The 18,040-nt window shown below is 42.9% G+C and overlaps 1 protein-coding gene across 1 annotated transcript in view; it reads left to right on the top strand.

The window, feature by feature from the left end:
- The window catches only part of LOC126486316 (uncharacterized), a 259,900-nt gene that overhangs the window by 20,913 nt on the left and 220,947 nt on the right, over nt 1–18,040 (top strand). The window contains exon 3 of the mRNA XM_050108943.1: nt 7,078–7,300. Within this exon, the coding sequence (XP_049964900.1) occupies nt 7,078–7,300 (223 nt within the window). The remainder of the gene's footprint in view (nt 1–7,077; nt 7,301–18,040) is intronic.

Genomic DNA, 18,040 nt, shown 5'->3' with positions numbered 1-18,040 from the left:
CTGCAGAACTGGAGGAACATGTCTTGGCGTGGCAATCGCTAGCCGCAGTGCCGGGCTATTAGCTCCCTCATGTCGAGATCAACGACTGGTGTCAGAAGTTCCTCCCCAAGAGAACTGGAAGCGTAACGGACAGAGTTCTCTACAGAGGCAAGAGACGCCCACCTGTTCGCAGCGGTCAAGCTGGGCCACTTGTCCGTCGCCAGCCCAGGACACAGACAGAGTTGTTACTCTCTGCCTAGGGTGAAGGGGCGAGTACTCTCATGATTTCCTATCCCCAACAATTTAGCCACAAGGCAGAAACATACGAGTGTATCATAAGTCTGGCAAAAAAAGTGAGAAGAAATGCTTTTTTCGTAAATAACTAACTTTACTTCTCGACTCGTCTCCTTTGAGCGCTATACACTTGGCCCTCTTCAAGAAAACGCTTTTAGTACTTTAGAGAAATCAAGGACAACCTCTGGCTGGTCAGACGAGGATTTGAATCGCCATCCTCCTGAACACGTGACCTAGAGGAGTAGCGCAGTGGTTAGCACACTGGACCCGCATTCGGGAGGACGAGGGTTCAAACCCGCGTCCTGTCATCCTGATTTATATTTTCCGTGATTTCCCTAAATCGCTTAAGGCAAATTCCAGGATGGTTATCTCGAAAGGGCACGGCCGCTTTCCTTCTCCGTCCTTCCCTAATCCGAGCTTGTGCTCCGTCTCTAATGACCTTGTTCTCGATGCGACGTTCAGTACTAATCTCCTCTTCCTTCTCCTCCCCTTCCTTCTGAATACATGTACAATGCCTTACTGCTGCACCATTTTTCTCGGTTTGGCTACAACTTTTTTGCTAACGCAGCAGTTGTCAATGTAGTCGTCAGTCTACTTCCTGTTTAGGAGTCTGCTGAGGCAGTCGTGTTCTAAATATCAAGTTGCTAACTGTAAGAATTTATTCATGTTAGATTTCAATTGTAATTGAGACGTTGTCTGAAACAAGGACTTAACTGACATCTAAAGCTGACAGTGAATCTTACATTTTACACTATCACGTCACATACTCCGAAACCATGTATTTCATTTGTATTTTATTCAAATTTAGTCCATGTACGAGAGTTTGAAATGAATAAAAAAAATTATTTAAAACTTTTGAAGCTCTGTATCTCGATTTGTCAGGTGTGAAAATTACCGAACTATCAGCTTAATATGTCATGGTTGTAAAGTACTAACACAAATTCTTCACAGAACAATGGCGAAAACGTTAGAAGCCGACCTTGTGGAAGATCAGTTTGGATTGCGGAGAAACTTAGGAATATGTGAGGCGATATTGAGCCTACGGCTTATCTTAGAAGATAGGCCATCCTACGTTTATATCATTTGTAGGCTTAAAGAAAACTTTCGACAATGTTGACTGGAATATTCTCTTTGAAATTCTGAAGGTAGCAGAAATAAAATACAGGGAGCGAAATGCTATGTTCAAGTTTTGCAGAACCAGATGGTAGTTGTAAGAGTGGAGGGACATGAAAATGAAGCAATGCTTGAAAAGGAAGGGAGACAGGGCTGTAGCCTATCCCAGATGTTATTCACCCTGTACACTGAACAAGCAGTAAAGGAAAGCAAAGAAAAATTTTTGCCCATGGCATTTCAGTTCTGTCAGAGACAGCGATGGACTGGGAAGAAAAGTTGGACGGAACGGACGTGTCTTGAAAGGAAGATATAAGATGAACATCATTAAAAGCAAGACAAGGATAATGGAATGTAGTCGAATTAAATCAGGGGACGCCGAGAGAATTAGATTAGGAAACGAGACAAATTTGTAGATACGTTTTGCTGTTTAGGCAGCAAAATAATTGATTGAAGTCCGCGGTAGAGAAGCTATAAAATGTACACTGGCAATGGCAAAGAAAGCGTTTCTGGAGAAGAAAAAATTGTTACTATCGAATAAAGACTCGACTGTTAGGTAGTCTTTACTGAAGCTATTTGGCTGGAGTGTAGCGAAGTATGGGGTGAAACACGGATGCTAAACAGCTTAGATAAGAAAACAATAGAAGCTTTGGAAATCTTATGCTGAAGAAGAATGCTGAAGATTAGATGGGTATATCACGTCACTAATGAGGAGATACTGAACAGAATTGGAGAGACAAGACCTACTAACTTGACTAAGAAGAGATTGTTTGACAGGACAGGTTCTGAGAGATCAAGGAATCACCACTTTAGTATTGGAGGGAAGAGTAGGAGGTAGAGATTGTAAAGGGAGACCAAGGGGTGAATACAGGGTGGCCCATTGATCGTGACCGGGCCAACTATCCCACGAAATAAGCGTCAGACGAAAAACCTACAAAGAACGAAACTTGTCTAGCTTAAAGGGGGAAACCAGATGGCGCTATGGTTGGCCCCCTAGATGGCGCTGCCATAGGTGAAACTGCGTTTTTTTAAAAATAGGAAACCCTATTTTTATTGCATATTCGTGTAGTACGTAAATAAATATGAATGTTTTAGTTGGACCACTTTTTTCGCTTTGTGATAGATGGCGCTGTAATAGTCACAAACATGTTGTTGTTGTTGTTGTGGTCTTCAGTCCTGAGACTGGTTTGATGCAGCTCTCCATGCCACTCTATCCTGTGCAAGCTTCTTCATCTCCCAGTACCTACTGCAACCTACATCCTTCTGAATCTGCTTAGTGTTTTCATCTCTTGGTCTCCCTCTACGATTTTTACCCTCCACGCTGCCTTCCAATACTAAACTGGTGATCCCTTGATGCCTCAGAACATGTCCTACCAACCGATCCCTTCTTCTAGTCAAGTTGTACCACAAATTTCTCTTCTCCCCAATCCTATTCAGTACTTCCTCATTAGTTATGTGATCTACCCATCTAATCTTCAGCATTCTTCTGTAGCACCACATTTCGAAAGCTTCTATTCTCTTCTTGTCCAAACTATTTATCGTCCATGTTTCACTTCCATACATGGCTACACTCCATACAAATACTTTCAGAAACGACTTCCTGACACTTAAATCTATACTCGATGTTAACAAATTTCTCTTCTCCAGAAATGCTTTCCTTGCCATTGCCAGTCTACATTTTATATCCTCTCTACTTCGACCATCATCAGTTATTTTGCTTCCCAAATAGCAAAACTCCTTTACTACTTTAAGTCTCTCATTTCCTAATCTAATTCCCTCAGCATCACCCGACTTAATTCGACTACATTCCATTATCCTTGTTTTGCTTTTGTTGATGTTCATCTTATATCCTCCTTTCAAGACACTATCCATTCCGTCCAACTGCTCTTCCAAGTCCTTTGCTGTCTCTGACATAATTACAACGTCATCGGTGAACCTCAAAGTTTTTATTTCTTCTCCATGGATTTTAATACCTACTCCGAATTTTTCTTTTGTTTCCTCCGCTGCTTGCTCAATATAGAGATTTAATAACATCGGGGAGAGGCTACAACCCTGTCTCACTCCTTCCCGACCACTGCTTCCCTTTCACGTCCCTCGACTCTTATAACTGCCATCTGGTTTCTGTACAAATTGTAAATAGCTTTTCGCTCCCTGTATTTTACCCCTGCCACCTTCAGAATTTGAAAGAGAGTATTCCAGTCAACATTGTCAAAAGCTTTCTCTAAGTCTACAAATGCTAGGAACTTAGGTTTGCCTTTCCTTAATCGAGCTTCTAAGGTAAGTCGCAGGGTCAGTATTGCCTCACGTGTTCCGATATTTCTACGGAATCAAAACTGATCTTCCCCGAGGTCGGCTTCTACTAGTTTTTCCATTCGTCTGTAAAGAATTCGCGTTAGTATTTTGCAGCCGTGACTTATTAAACTGATAGTTCGGTAATTTTCACATCTGTCAACACCTGCTTTCTTTGGGATTGGAATTATTATATTATTCTTGAAGTCTGAGGGTATTTCGCCTGTCTCATACATCTTCCTCACCAGATGGTAGAGTTTTGTCAGGGCTTGCTCTCCCAAGGCTGTCAGTAGTTCTAATTAATGGAATGTTGTCTACTCCTGGAGCTTTGTTTCGGTTCAGGTCTTTCAGTGCTCTGTCAAACTCTTCACGCAGCATCATATCTCCCATTTGATCTTCATCTACATCTTCCATTTCCATAATATTGTCCTCAAGAACATCGCCCTTGTAGAGACCTTCTATATACTCCTCCCACCTTTCTGCTTTCCCTGCTTTGCTTAGACCTGGGTTTCCATCTGAGCTCTTGATATTCACACAAGTGGTTCTCTTTTCTCCAAAGGTCTCTCTTAATTTTCCTGTAGGCAGTATCTATCTTAGCCCTAGTGAGATAAGCCTCTACATCCTTACATTTGTCCTCTAGCCATCCCTGCTCAGACATTTTGGACTTCCAGTCGATCTCATTTTTGAGACGTTTGTATTCCTTTTTCCCTGCTTCATTTACTGAATTTTTATATTTTCTCCTTTCATCAATTAAATTCAATATTTCTTCTGTTACCAAAGGATTTCTATTAGCCCTCGTCTTTTTACCTACTTGATCCCCTGCTGCCTTCACTACTTCATCCCTCAAAGCTACCCATTCTTCTTCTACTGTATTTCTTTCCCCCATTCTTGTCAATTGTTCCCTTATGCTCTCACAATTTTAGACGAATAGTTGGTAACTGGTAGGTTTTTTAAATTAAAATACGTTTGAACATTTTATTTCGGTTGTTCCAATGTAATACATGTACCTTTGTGAACTTATCATTTCTGAGAACGCGTGTTGTTACAGCGTGATTACTTGCAAATACCACATTAATGCAATAAATGCTCAAAATGATGTCCGTCAACCACAATGCATTTGGCAATACGTGTAACGACATTCCTCTCAACAGCGAGTAGTTTGCCTTCCGTAATGTTCGCACATGCATTGACAATGTGCTGACGCATGTTGTCAGGCGTTGTCGGTGGATCACGATAGCAAATATCCTTCAACTTTCCCCACAAAAAGAAATCCGGGGACGTCAGATCCGGGGAACGTGCTTCGACGATCAATCCACCTGTTATGAAATATTTTATTCAATAACGCTTCAACCGCACGCGAGCTATGTGCCGGACATCCATCATGTTGGAAGTACATCGCCATTCTGTCATGCGGTGAAACATCTTGTAGTAACATCGGTAGAACATTACGTAGGAAATCAGCACATAATGCACGATTTAGATTGCCATCGATAAAATGGGGGCCAATTATCCTTCCTCCCATAATGCCGCACCATACATTAACCCGCCAACGTCGCTGATGTTCCACTTGTCGCAGCCATCGTGGATTTTCCGTTGCCCAATAGTGCATATTATGCCGATTTACGTTACCGCTATTGATGAATGACGCTTCGTCGCTAAATTGAACGCGTGCAAAAAAGTCTGTCATCGCCCCGTAATTTGTCTTGTGCCCAGTGGCGGAACTGTACACGACGCTCTTAGTCGTCACCATGCAATTCCTGGTGCATAGAAATGTGGTACGGGTGCAATCGATGTTGATGTAGCATTCTCGAAACCGACATTTTTGAGATTCCCGATTCTCGCGCAATTTGTCTGCTAATCATGTGGAGATTAGCCGCGACAGCAGCTAAAAACCTAATTGGGCATCATCATTTGTTGTAGGTCGTGGTTGACGTTTCACATGTGGCTGAACACTTCCTGTTTCCTTAAATAACGTAACTATCTGGGGAACAGTCCGGAAACTTGGATGATGTCGTCCAGGATGCCGAGCAGCATACATAGCACACGCCCGTTGGGCATTTTGATCAGAATAGCCATACATCAACACGATATCGACCTTTTCCGCAATTGGTAAACGGTCCATTTTAACACGGGTAATGTGTCACGAAGCAAATACTGTCCACACTATCGGAATGTTACGTGATACCACATTCATATTTTTTTACGTACTACACAAATATGTAATAAAAAATGGAGGTTCCTATTTAAGAAAAACGCAGTTGACATCCGTTCGACCTTTGGCAGCCCCATCTAGCGCGCCAATCATAGCGCCATCTGGTTTCCCCCTTCAAGCTAGACAAGTTTCGCCTTTTTAGTTATTTCGTGAGATATTTGGCCCGGTTACGATCAATGAACCACCCTGTATATATAAGGAACTGAAGCGGAAAGGAATAGGAATGGCCGGCCGGATTGGCCGTACGGTTCTAGGCGCTACAGTCTGGAACCGAGCGGCCGTTACGGTCACAAGTTCGAATCCTGCCTCGGGCATGGATGTGTGTGATGTCCTTAGGTTAGTTAGGTTTAAGTAGTTCTAAGTTCTAGGGGACTGATGACCACAGATGTTAAGTCCCATAGCGCTCAGAGCCACAGTTATTCGGGGATGAAGAGGATTGCACAGGATATACTAGCACGGAGAGCTGCATCAGACCAGTCTTTGGACTAAGTTGACAACAACAACAAGAAGAACGACTCAGGTAAGTCATTGTTCCAGATGCAAATGGTTCAAATGGCTCTGAGCACTATGGGACTTAACATCTTAGGTCATCAGTCCACTAGACGTAGAACTACTTAAACCTAACTAACCTAAGGACATCACACACATCCATACCCGAGGCAGGATTCGAACCTGCGACCGTAGCGGTCGCGCGGTTCCAGACTAAAGCGCGTTTAACCGCATGGCCACACCGGCCGGCCGTTGTTCCAGAGAACTGATAGTTACGTCAATGTTGTCATGATACTGTCGAAACGTATAACTTCACTATTCATAGACAACAAGACAGTCCTCTTCGCTCCAGTGTGCTCAGTGTCGTACATTTTCCCTTTACGGAACCAAACGATCGTAGAATTATTTCGTTTCTCTGTCTTTCAGATATTGTCCGAAGTTCTTGCTGTTGTGACTGTAGCTAAGGCCTCGAATATCATGAAGATTCAATGTTAGAAGATTCAATGTACTAAAATCCTCTTTTACTCTAAATATAGCGTAAATACATTCTAAGGGGAAAAAAAAAGAAAACGACGCACCGCGAATGGGACTCACTAGCGCCCTCTGTGCTGATGCAGACTTCAGTTTCTGGCCAGGATGCGAGAGTGGTGATGTTGTGACTGTGCAGTGCTACGCTGTAGCCGCCGGCCTGTTCCCTCCCACAGGTGGTGCTGCCGATCGAGGCGTCGCTGTCGGCGCACGACCCGCTGGCGCGCTGGGAGGACCACGAGGCGTGCTGGCAGATGCAGTACCGCGGCAGCCTGGGCGAGACGCTGCTGCACGTGCTCATCATCTGCGACACGCGGCTGCACACGCGCCTCGCGCGCACCCTTATCAAGTGCTTCCCCAAGCTGGCGGTCGACGTCGTCGAGGGCGAGGACTACCTGGGTGAGGGAGGGCAGCCCTGCACCGCAGTGCCCGCTGCTGCAACTCGGCGGTCCACGTAACGACAACACTGCTTTAGTAGACCTCTGTACCTACGGGGTGTCCCAAATCTTTACATTTTAAATTGTACCTGCCGCAGAGGACACTGAACTTGGTGTTTTTATGTGTGGAGCGTATAGTCGGAAAATGAACCACTCGCACCCAAACCTCCAAATGTCAGACACACGGATCGGTACCAAACGTTGTATGTATATACAGTATCAACCAAAACTCCGATTTTTTCTTATTATACACTACTGGCCATTAAAATTGCTACACCTCGAAGATGACATGCTACTGACGCGAAATTTAACCCACAGGAAGAAGATGCTGTGAAACGCAAATGATTAGCTTTTCAGAGCATTCACACAAGGTTGCACCGGTGGCGACACGTACAACGTGCTGACATGAAGAAAGTTTCCAACCGATTTCTCATACACAAACAGCAGTTGACCGGCGTTGCCTGGTGAAACGTTGTCGTGATGCCTCGTGTAAGGAGGAGAAATGCGAACCATCACGTTACCGACTTTGATAAAGGTAGGATTGTAGCCTATCGCGATTGCGGTTTATCGTATCGCGACATTGCTGCCCGCATTGGTCGATATCCAATGACTGCTAGCAGAAGATGGAATCGGTGGGTTCAGGAGGGTAATACGGAACGCCGTGCTCGATCCCAACGGCCTCGTATCACTAGCAGTCGAGATGATAGGCATCTTAACCGCATCGCTGTAACGGATCGTGCAGCCACGTCTCGATCCCTGAGTCAACAGATGGGGACGTTTGCAAGACAACAACCATCTGTACGAACAGTTCGACGACGTTTGCAGCAGCATGGACTATCAACTCGGAGACCATGGCTGCAGTTACCCTTGACGCTGAATCACAGACAGGAGCGCCTGCGATAGTGTACTCAACGACGAACGTGGGTGCATGAATGGCAAAACGTCATTTTTTCGGATGAATCCAGTTTCTGTTTACAGCATCGTGATGATCGCATCCGTGTTTGGCGACATCGCGGTGAACGCATATTCGAAGCGTAAGCGTGTATTCGTGATCGCCATACTGGCGTATCACCCGGCGTGATGGTATGGGGTGCCATTGGTTGCACGTCTCGTTGCACTGGACGACAGTACGTGACACGAACTACATCGGTGTTTTGGTTGATTCTCTATCGACGTCCAACGTTTGGAACCGATCTGAGTATCTGACATCTCGAGGTTTGGGCGTTAGAAGGTACAGTTCGGGCAAGATAACTTGGACAATGAGCAGAAACGAATTTACGTCGTGTGCGCTGGACGAGTCCATCCTTTTGTTCCGAATGGTCGACCGCCTCAACCGACTGTAAAATGTCGAATCATAACACCTTCAGTCGTCTATTTCAAGTCGTTATTTTATTTAAGCAACCAGTTTCGGGGCTACATTACGCCATTTTCAGGCCTTCTGTGCGACTTGTACGAAGAATCCCTTCTCTGCTCCACTCAAAATAGAGGCCAGCATTCAGTTAGTGGCGTGGGCAAGTGATAATCAAAGAGATCGCTGTGTCAATAAGTGATCTACGGATACCAGTCACTGAATTCTGGCCTCTATTTTAAATGGACCAGAGGTGGGACTCTTCCTGCATGTCAGTAAGGTGGCCTTACCATGGCGTAAGTAGCGCTGAAACTAGTTGCTCAAATAAAATAACGACTTGAAATTTAGACAGCTGAAGATGTTTTGATTCGACATTTTATACTGAACAGCCGTGAACCCACAACCATCTGTATAATGATGGACCAACGTAGTCTGTTGCCTGTTCTATGTCCACCTGGACATTTCGAACGTTCTCATTGCTGTCTCTTAGTATGTAGCATGGCACCGGAGTCTTCGACCACTGAAGGCGCGGCAAAAGCTCTTCGTAATCAGACACTTGTTACTCCATGCAATACCATTAAATTTGTACCAAAAGAGGCAAACTAGGAAGCTGAAATCTCATTAAAAAGTGTGTTTGGAAGCGTAGCAGGCACTGCTGTTGCGCAGTAAAGAGAATAAAGAAGGAGGTGGAACCATAGCTTAATTGCTTCCCAAGGCTTCACTACATCATGAAAGACGCAGAAGGAGAAAATTTTATGTTTCTGTAATATTGACGAAAAGGGCGTTAGAAGACAAACTTAATTTCTACCTGACGTGTTTCTTGTCTTACATTGTCATTATATAGGAAGTAATGATGTCTGCTGCACTACATTTTTTACCCATTTTAATCCTTCTGGTAGCACGAGATCACACTTGTTTTGCTTTGTTTGATCTTTTGTTTTTCAAATTATTTCCGTTTCAGTACTCTAATGAGAAATTATTGATTTTGGAAATCCAAATGTATGAGAGGCAGTGAAATGGAAACGAGATAGATAGGAAAGCATTGGCCAGTCGCGAGGAGGACTTGCGCACTGAGGGTTCCGTACAAACTGAATTATTTATGTACTCTGCTCATCCATTCCAGGAATCGAGGATTTTGATCATTTTTGTCTGTGGCAGACACTGGTACTGGCAAGACATCCGTCCCAGTTATTCCAGGACTAACAAAAGAAATGCTTTCTTCATGTGATGTAACTACAAATTAACAATGTACGGATTCTTTTCCTTTAGTTGTCGTGGGAAACCTTTCTGCTTGCCAAATGTCATGATCCTACCTCAATGGGAAGTACCTATAAGTTTTAATGAGTGAGTTTACAAGCATCAAAATATGTGACATAATCGTGAAAGGTCGTATCTTTTAAGTGCATTGACTTAGAACCTTCAATTTATACATCGCCAAGGGACCATAGAATTTAATGTGTGTCACAAATTTCAACTTGATATGCCCATCCGTTCATGGGAAAAATGGTTTCGGAGAGACAAACTGCCAACAAAGTGTCTTACAAGGGTTCCGTTTTTCCCGATAGAGGTACGGAATCCTAAATAGTAAGTAAACTGTTTGGTTTTTCAAAAGTAGTGGCTACAACTGTTAATACACTTACCCAACTGCGAGACCAGACGGTCAATGCCTTCATCAGGAAAGAATGTATGCATTTACCAAGAGAACTATCATTGTACCCAGGCGTGGACCTGTTCGTCCGAAGCAAATCGACAGCAAAGTATGTAAATCACATGGGGAGAGGTCGGGACTGTATCGAGGATGTGTAAGGGCTTCCCCTTGGCAACATGTAGCTGAGTATTATCCTACAACAGAATGATGCCGTCGTTCAACATTTCTGGGCGTTTGGATCTGATGGAGCGGTTCAATTTTTGCAAAGCGTGCACGTGGATTTCCATATTTCTGGAGCCCTAAAGAGAGACATTCGTGGTCGCCAATTTGCTTGGACGAAGAAGTGCGCCCCGGTTGCAGTAATCGTCTTTTTCCGTGAAGGCACTGACCGTCTTGTCTCACAGTGGGATAAACGTATTAACGGTTATCGGCATTACTTATCAGACAAGACTGACCGTCAGACAAGACTGACCGTCTTGTCTCACAGTGGGATAAATGTATTAACGATTATGGGCATTACTTATCAGACAATAAATTGTTTACTTACTATTTTTCCATTTGCTTCGTCTTCATTTAACTGTCCCTTGTATTTGATGGAGAGCAAAGGTAACAGGCATACTACAGAAAATTCTAAGACTAAAGTGCCAATGGGTCGGACATGTAACTCGACAAGATCAGAGGAGGTGGATCCCTGTAATTGTTCACTGGAGACCACGGAACCACAGGAGAGACACTGGAAGGCCCGAAAAGAGACGTTTTGATGACGTGAAGATGGCGGATGGAACACGACTGTACCAGATGGTTCAAAACAGGAGACAATGGAAACAAAAAAAAATGGTTCAAATGGCTCTGAGCACTATGGGACTTAACTGCTGTGGTCATCAGTCCCCTAGAACTTAGAACTACTTAAACCTAACTAACCTAAGGACATCACACACATGCATGCCCGAGGCAGGATTCGAACCTGCGACCGCAGCGGTGACGCGGTTCCAGACTGTAGCGCCTAGAACTGCACGGCCACTCAGGCCGACTGACAATGGAAACACAAGTGCGAGAAACCGAGTGTGCTGAGAACCGAGTACTTGCTCTCCACATGTTCCGTGAGTATGTAGATTAGACTGGTGCTAATTCTATCACCCAAGTTCAAATAAAAGATTACCTCCCTGAAGTTAATAGACTACTTGAAAACTCAACCGCCGCGAACACTGGAAACGTTATTTGATAAGAACCTGCGCGCACCAGGGGCATCGCCTATTGCTTATGGTTGGAGGACCAGGACATTTCAACTGAATGATTTACTTTAAATTTTTAGATTTAATTTTACACGTCTAGTTCGTTAGGATCAAACTGAGGAGCATATCACTCAGGTCAGGTATCTTTCTAATTATAAGAAACTAATGGTCGTGAATAGAAACGTGTGAGAAGCTGATTCGTTCAGGCCTTAGAGAGATGGTCACAGAAATGATTACACAAGAAAATCTGAGGAGATGCTTTCAGAACGTGAAGAAGATTCATCAGTAAGTACACGTCAACTTCCCGCAAAATACATATTTTGAAGAATACAGTGTGGAGAGTACTGTTGGACCAGCAATTGTATCCCTTTTGAAGCCATTTTGACTATTTTTCGACCGTGACTGTCTCACGAAATATGTAAAGGTTTTTTTTAAATTACCGCTACCAGTCATAAACTTTGTTAACTAATGTATTACTTATTTATTTAGCGACATGTTTCGAGGGAATACCTCATTTTCAGGCTAAATGGCGTTACAAAAACAACTTTACAATAAGGTCATACTGATGTTGCATAGTCTTTTCGTAAATGCTGTGGTCATCCTGTGGAAGAAGAGAAAACTTAGTGAGAGGTGATGTCACTTTGGGAGCTGGACTGATGTTTGCACGAAAGTATTTTGTAACGGTCACTCACTTTGTTCTTCTGGCTTGGCAATCTCGTTGTGATGCGTTGGGGTGTTTCTGTTTCCGTGGCTCTCTTGGTCACTGTTCACAAATTGTCACTAACATAGCAGTAACTTGGAGACACGATCACAAACAGTTCTGAAGTGCAGTGGACAAGATGGCGGTCGAAATAAAGCTGGTTTCGATTTGACTATCGATTTGTCGATCTATGAGGTGTCAGATGTTTACATCTCTTCTGCACGTCTTGTTATCGTATTACAGATGTAGGTTGACGAAATACATTACAACTTGAGCACCTGTTACAATATTTTTGAACTTATCAAGATATAAGCTTTTTATTTTACATATTTCTAAGCTATTGCTGGGGCTAGAGTCAAACGAATGTCATGTTATGTATCTTTTATTCTAGGAGTACTGTAATGAAATTGGAAAATAAATATGATTTTTTTAAGTCTGTCATTTCTTTCAGGATCTCTTTATTCCCCATATAGCCATGGATGAATATTTCCATTTCATTCAAGATGTCCATTTTCCAGCTCTTTTCTAAATTATGTTGTTAAATGACATCTCACATCCCACAGAGAAACCAAACGAAGTAGGAATTTATAAAATTACATGCAGTCATTACAACAAATATTACATTGGCGAAACGGGGAGAAATTTTAAAACCCGCTTTAATGAACACATTGACTATTTCAGACTTGGCAAACCGAAGAAATCAACTATAGCGAAACATATAAATGAAACAGGACACAGTGTTACAATAGACAACGATCTCAAAGTACTACATAATTTAGAAAAGAGCTGGAAAATGGACATCTTTGAAGAAATGGAAATATTCATCTTGGCCACATGGGGAATAAGGAGATGAAATGACAGACTTCAAAAGTTCATACTTCTTTTCCAATGTCACTACAGTACTCCTAGAATAAAAGATACATGACAGTCGTTTGACTAGTCCCAGCAATAGCTTAGAAGTATGTAAAATAAATAGTTTATATCATGACGTGTTCAATAATATTGTAACAGGTGCTCAATTTGTAATGTATTCCGTCAACCTACCTCTGTAATACGATAACAAGAAGTGCAGAAGAGATGTAAACATCTGACACCCCATAGATCGACAAATCGATAGTCAAATCGAAACCAGCTTTATTTCGACCGCCATTTTGTCCACTGCACTACAGAACTGTTTGTGATCGTGTCTCCAAGTTACTGCTATGTTAGTGACAATTTGTGAACAGTGACCAAGAGAGCCACGGAAATGGAAACACCCCAGCGCATCACAACGAGACTGCCACGCCAGAAGAACAAAGTGAGTGACCGTTACAAAATACTTTCGTGCAAACATCAGTCCAGCTCCCAAAGTGACATCACCTCTCACTAAGTTTTTTCTTCTTCCACAGGATGACCACAGCATTTACGAAAAGACTATGCAACATCAGTATGACCTTATTGTAAAGTTGTTTTTGTAACGCCATTTAGCCTGAAAATGAGGTATTCCCTCGAAACATGTCGCTAAATAAGTAATACAACAGTTGACAAAGTTTGTGACTGGTAGCGGTAATTAAAAAAAAAAAACCTTAACATAATTGTACCCCTATCGCAAGCAACATATGCAACTGATGTGACCAACGATTTTGGACCCAAAATTCAGTTCTGTCATTGGATTAAATTTTATTGATTGCACTGAGACCGGCGATCGTCGCTGTCAGCTGTTGCTATGACTTTCAGTTGTTACTACAAGATAGAAGTTTATTACGCCAATGTAAAACCAAATATTCATTTGCTATTGTCAATGCCTTGTACAAAAATACTCAAAGTAGCAGGTTGTGGCATAGGGGTTTGGGGCACTCTGCATCACCACGTGAGGTGGCGCAGCACTTAGCACACTGGACATGCATTCGCTAGTGCGGAGCTCCAAACCCGCGTCCCGCCATCCTGATTTAGTTTTTCCGTAATTTCCCTAGATCGCTTTAGCCAAATGTCGGGATGGTTCCTTTGAAAGGACACGGCAGATTTCCTTCCCCAGCCTGCCCTACTCGGGGCTTGTGCTCCGTCTCTGATGACCTCGTTATCGACGGGACGTTAAACACTAATCTCCTCCTCCTCCATTCTGTATGTTTTACGGTTGGGACCGTTTCTAATGACATCACCATTCGCGCAGCCAGATGGCAGTTGTTACCCGCTATTTATGTGCAATACGCTACATTTGTCTTATGTTGTGGATCGACTGCCAGTCAGTCATAGCAACAAGCGTCGACGTTTGCAGGTCCTCCTGATTTCGCTGCAATTTTCTGGCGAACAACAGAATCATCTGCCAACGGACTCCTGTTACCGAACACATCGTTTATGTGTTAGGTTGGTGCGTAAGTTAGTAGTGTTTCATTTTGAGTGTTGGTATTGCGGTTACTACGAGTTTATCTGTCGGTTGTCATTTTTTATTTGCAGTTGCTGTTGCTATTTCTGTTTGCATACTGTCATTTTGTCATTTTGAGATAGTGAGTAGAGCATGGACGCTAGAAAATTGACTGCCAAGTGGAGAAATCGAAACATTTCCCAAATATTCTTCTGTCTGAGTTCAAAAGAGGAGTGGCTGCTGCGGAGGCAGCCAGAAACATTTGCGTCGTGTTTGTGGGCAATGCGACTGCTCAGGACAAGGCAAGAAATGGTTTTCTCGTTTTAAGGAGGATTGTTTTGACATTAGTCACTCTCCATTTTTCAGGAAAAACTTCGTGATTTGATGAAGATCGTTTAAACGCATCAATCCACAATGATGCACGTCAGTGTACTCGAGAACTGGCAGATGTGATGAGGTGTGATCATTCCACCCTTGTGTGACATCTGCATGCAGAAGGGAAGGTTCAAAATCGGGTATATGGGTACCGCATGCTCTAAGCCAAAATCACAAAAATCAGCAGGTGGCCATATGTGCATCTCTGGTTGCTTGTCGTCGAATGGTTCGTGAACAATATCGACTATTCCTATCATTTATCGTTACTGGTAACAAGAAATGGTGTCTTTACGCTAGCGTATGGAAAAGAAAGAGACGGTTGAGCCCAACTAAAACATCAGCTCTCGAGGGGAACAGTGACGGTGTAGTGTACTACGAATTGCTTCCCCCAGGGGTACTCATCGGTGCTGGCATTTATTGTCAACAACTGAGACATCTTACAGACGCAGACCAGGAACAACGACCTGGAAGACTGCGTGAAGTGACGCCCACCCGCGTACTGCTAGACTTGACAAAAAACACTATATAGGAGTCGGGTTAGGAATTCATTCTGATTTTGCCCCCTCAGATTTTCACCTTTTCCGCCCTCTATCGAATAGCATTCAAGAAACTTCTCTTCCGGTTGAAAATACACTCCGAACATGGCTCGACGAATTCTTCGCCTCAAAACCACGTGATTTCTAGAGCCGCGCGATCGAAAAGTTACCCAGCATTGGCAGACTTGTAAGTATGAAGGAGAATATATTATTGATGACTCAAGCCCCTGTTATGTGTATCTGTTGTGTTTATTAATATTATGGAAAAACGCTATGAACTTATGCACCAACCCAATAGATACTGTGAATAGTAATCACATTATAATATTTCTTTGTGAAATGCCCGTATCTACGTTTGCACGATGTATTCATGTTGAGGACCGATGTGTCGGTCAGCCTCTATGTGGTTTTTAGGTGGTTTCCCACCTCCTACTCGGTGAACACCTCACTGATATTCACGTCACGCCTCAGTTACATTTAGAAAACGTTCACACACTTTCACAAGGAATAACAGTAGGCACATAAGTGACCTGATATATGACAGCAACATTTGTAGTTAAGATGTGAAATAGACTGATTTTGAACAGACTGCTTTGAAAATATAAAATTTACAAAGTTACATGTTTCTTGACATTAGCGCTCATTCGAAGTGGGGAAAGAATATTGTTGCTTTCACCACATTCAAATGTTAAAGTGTTATTCAAATTATTTTATCTTATTCTATGTTTATGTGTCCAATGCTGTCAAGCGTTAGGAAACTTAAGTACAGAAAGGGTATAACATCATTACTCTTTCATTGTAAAAGATGTTTTTCTTTCGTCAGGAGATTTCCAGCCGTTTAATGTGAAACGCTTCCCTAATTCCCTTTCCAACAAACCTCCAAATTCTGTTAACAAAGTACATTGTTCTTTTGTTGTGGGTATTTATTACTTATAAGAGTGCAGTATAATATTCGCCACCAACGTGCTGTTACTTGTCAAAAACCCTGTTTTGATCTCATCGTCATCTACATATGTACACCGCAATCCATCTTACGGTGTGTGGTGGAGGATACTTCAAGTACCACTATCTGTTTCCCCATTTCGTGTTTCATTCGCGAATGTGAAACGCTTCCCTAATTCCCTTTCCAACAAACCTCCAAATTCTGTTAACAAAGTACATTGTTCTTTTGTTGTGGGTATTTATTACTTATAAGAGTGCAGTATAATATTCGCCACCAACGTGCTGTTACTTGTCAAAAACCCTGTTTTGATCTCATCGTCATCTACATATGTACACCGCAATCCATCTTACGGTGTGTGGTGGAGGATACTTCAAGTACCACTATCTGTTTCCCCATTTCGTGTTTCATTCGCGAATGGCGCTTGGAAGAACGGCTGGTTCAAAATGGCTCTGAGCACTATAGGACTTAACATCTGAGGTCATCAGCCCCCTAGAACTTGAACTACTTAAACATAACTAACCTACTGACATCACACACATCCATGCCTGAGGCAGGATTGGAACCTGCGACCGTAGCGGTCGCGCGGTTCCAGACTGAAGCACCTAGAACTGCTCAGCCACCACTGCCGGCGAAAAACGGCCGTCGATAAAGCTCCATGCGACATCTAATATCTCCGACTTTCTCGTCTTGATCATTTCGCAAGACGTATTCGGGAGGAGGTAACGTGAATTTCAGTAGTAAACTTCTCCGTGATGTACAACGCATCTCTTGTAGCGTCTGTCACTGGAATTTGTTTGTTGATCGTCTCGGTAAACTTTGGCTCGTATTAAACAATCCGGTGACGAAATGCGCCCTTCTTCATTGGGTCTTCTCTATCTGTTCTCTTACTCCTACTAGATAAGTGTCCGTACTGATGAACAACGCTCAAGAATCGATCGAACGTGTGTATTGTAAGTCACTTGTTTAGTGGACGAAATTACACTTCCTTAACGTCTTCCCAGTGAATCATAACCATGAATAAAATAGTAGTTTCCACGTTGTCGTCAAACTTATCCTTTATTTATCCAGAAAGATGCAAGAAACAGAACAGTTTAAAAAGTTGAAGACAGAAACAAAATACTTGTATTCATCTTCAGAGTAATCTCCTCTGGCCACAACATGTTTTTGTCGGCGCTTATAAACCTCTCGGAAACTGCCAGCAAATGCTTCTTTTGGAATCAATCTCAGCACAGCTGTCACCTCAGAATAATCATTGGACAGCCGTCGAAACGTGACTCAAACCGCTGTGCACTGCAACCATGATAGTTACTTACCTTATTTTTTGTAGAGTTGAGAATACCTTGTGTGTATAAGATAGATCTCAGTCACATATGTCAGTGACGTTTGCAGCACTTATAGATGTTCCCTACTGCACCTCATTCAATTTCTGTGTCAGGATTTAGGAACAGCTCTATTTGCATACATGTCTTATCACTGTACACGCTGTTTTCCCGATTAATCCGATTTCAATGTTGAGAAAATCGCCGATTCATGGGAGCATTTTTCGCACTTCCTCGGTGTTGTCTGTGGTTATGGTTGT

This window comes from Schistocerca serialis, chromosome 1, assembly GCF_023864345.2.
Source record: "Schistocerca serialis cubense isolate TAMUIC-IGC-003099 chromosome 1, iqSchSeri2.2, whole genome shotgun sequence".
Classification (NCBI taxonomy): domain Eukaryota; kingdom Metazoa; phylum Arthropoda; class Insecta; order Orthoptera; family Acrididae; genus Schistocerca; species Schistocerca serialis.
The sequence above is the reverse complement of the archived record's forward strand: the minus strand, read 5'-3'. Positions and strand labels throughout refer to the sequence as shown.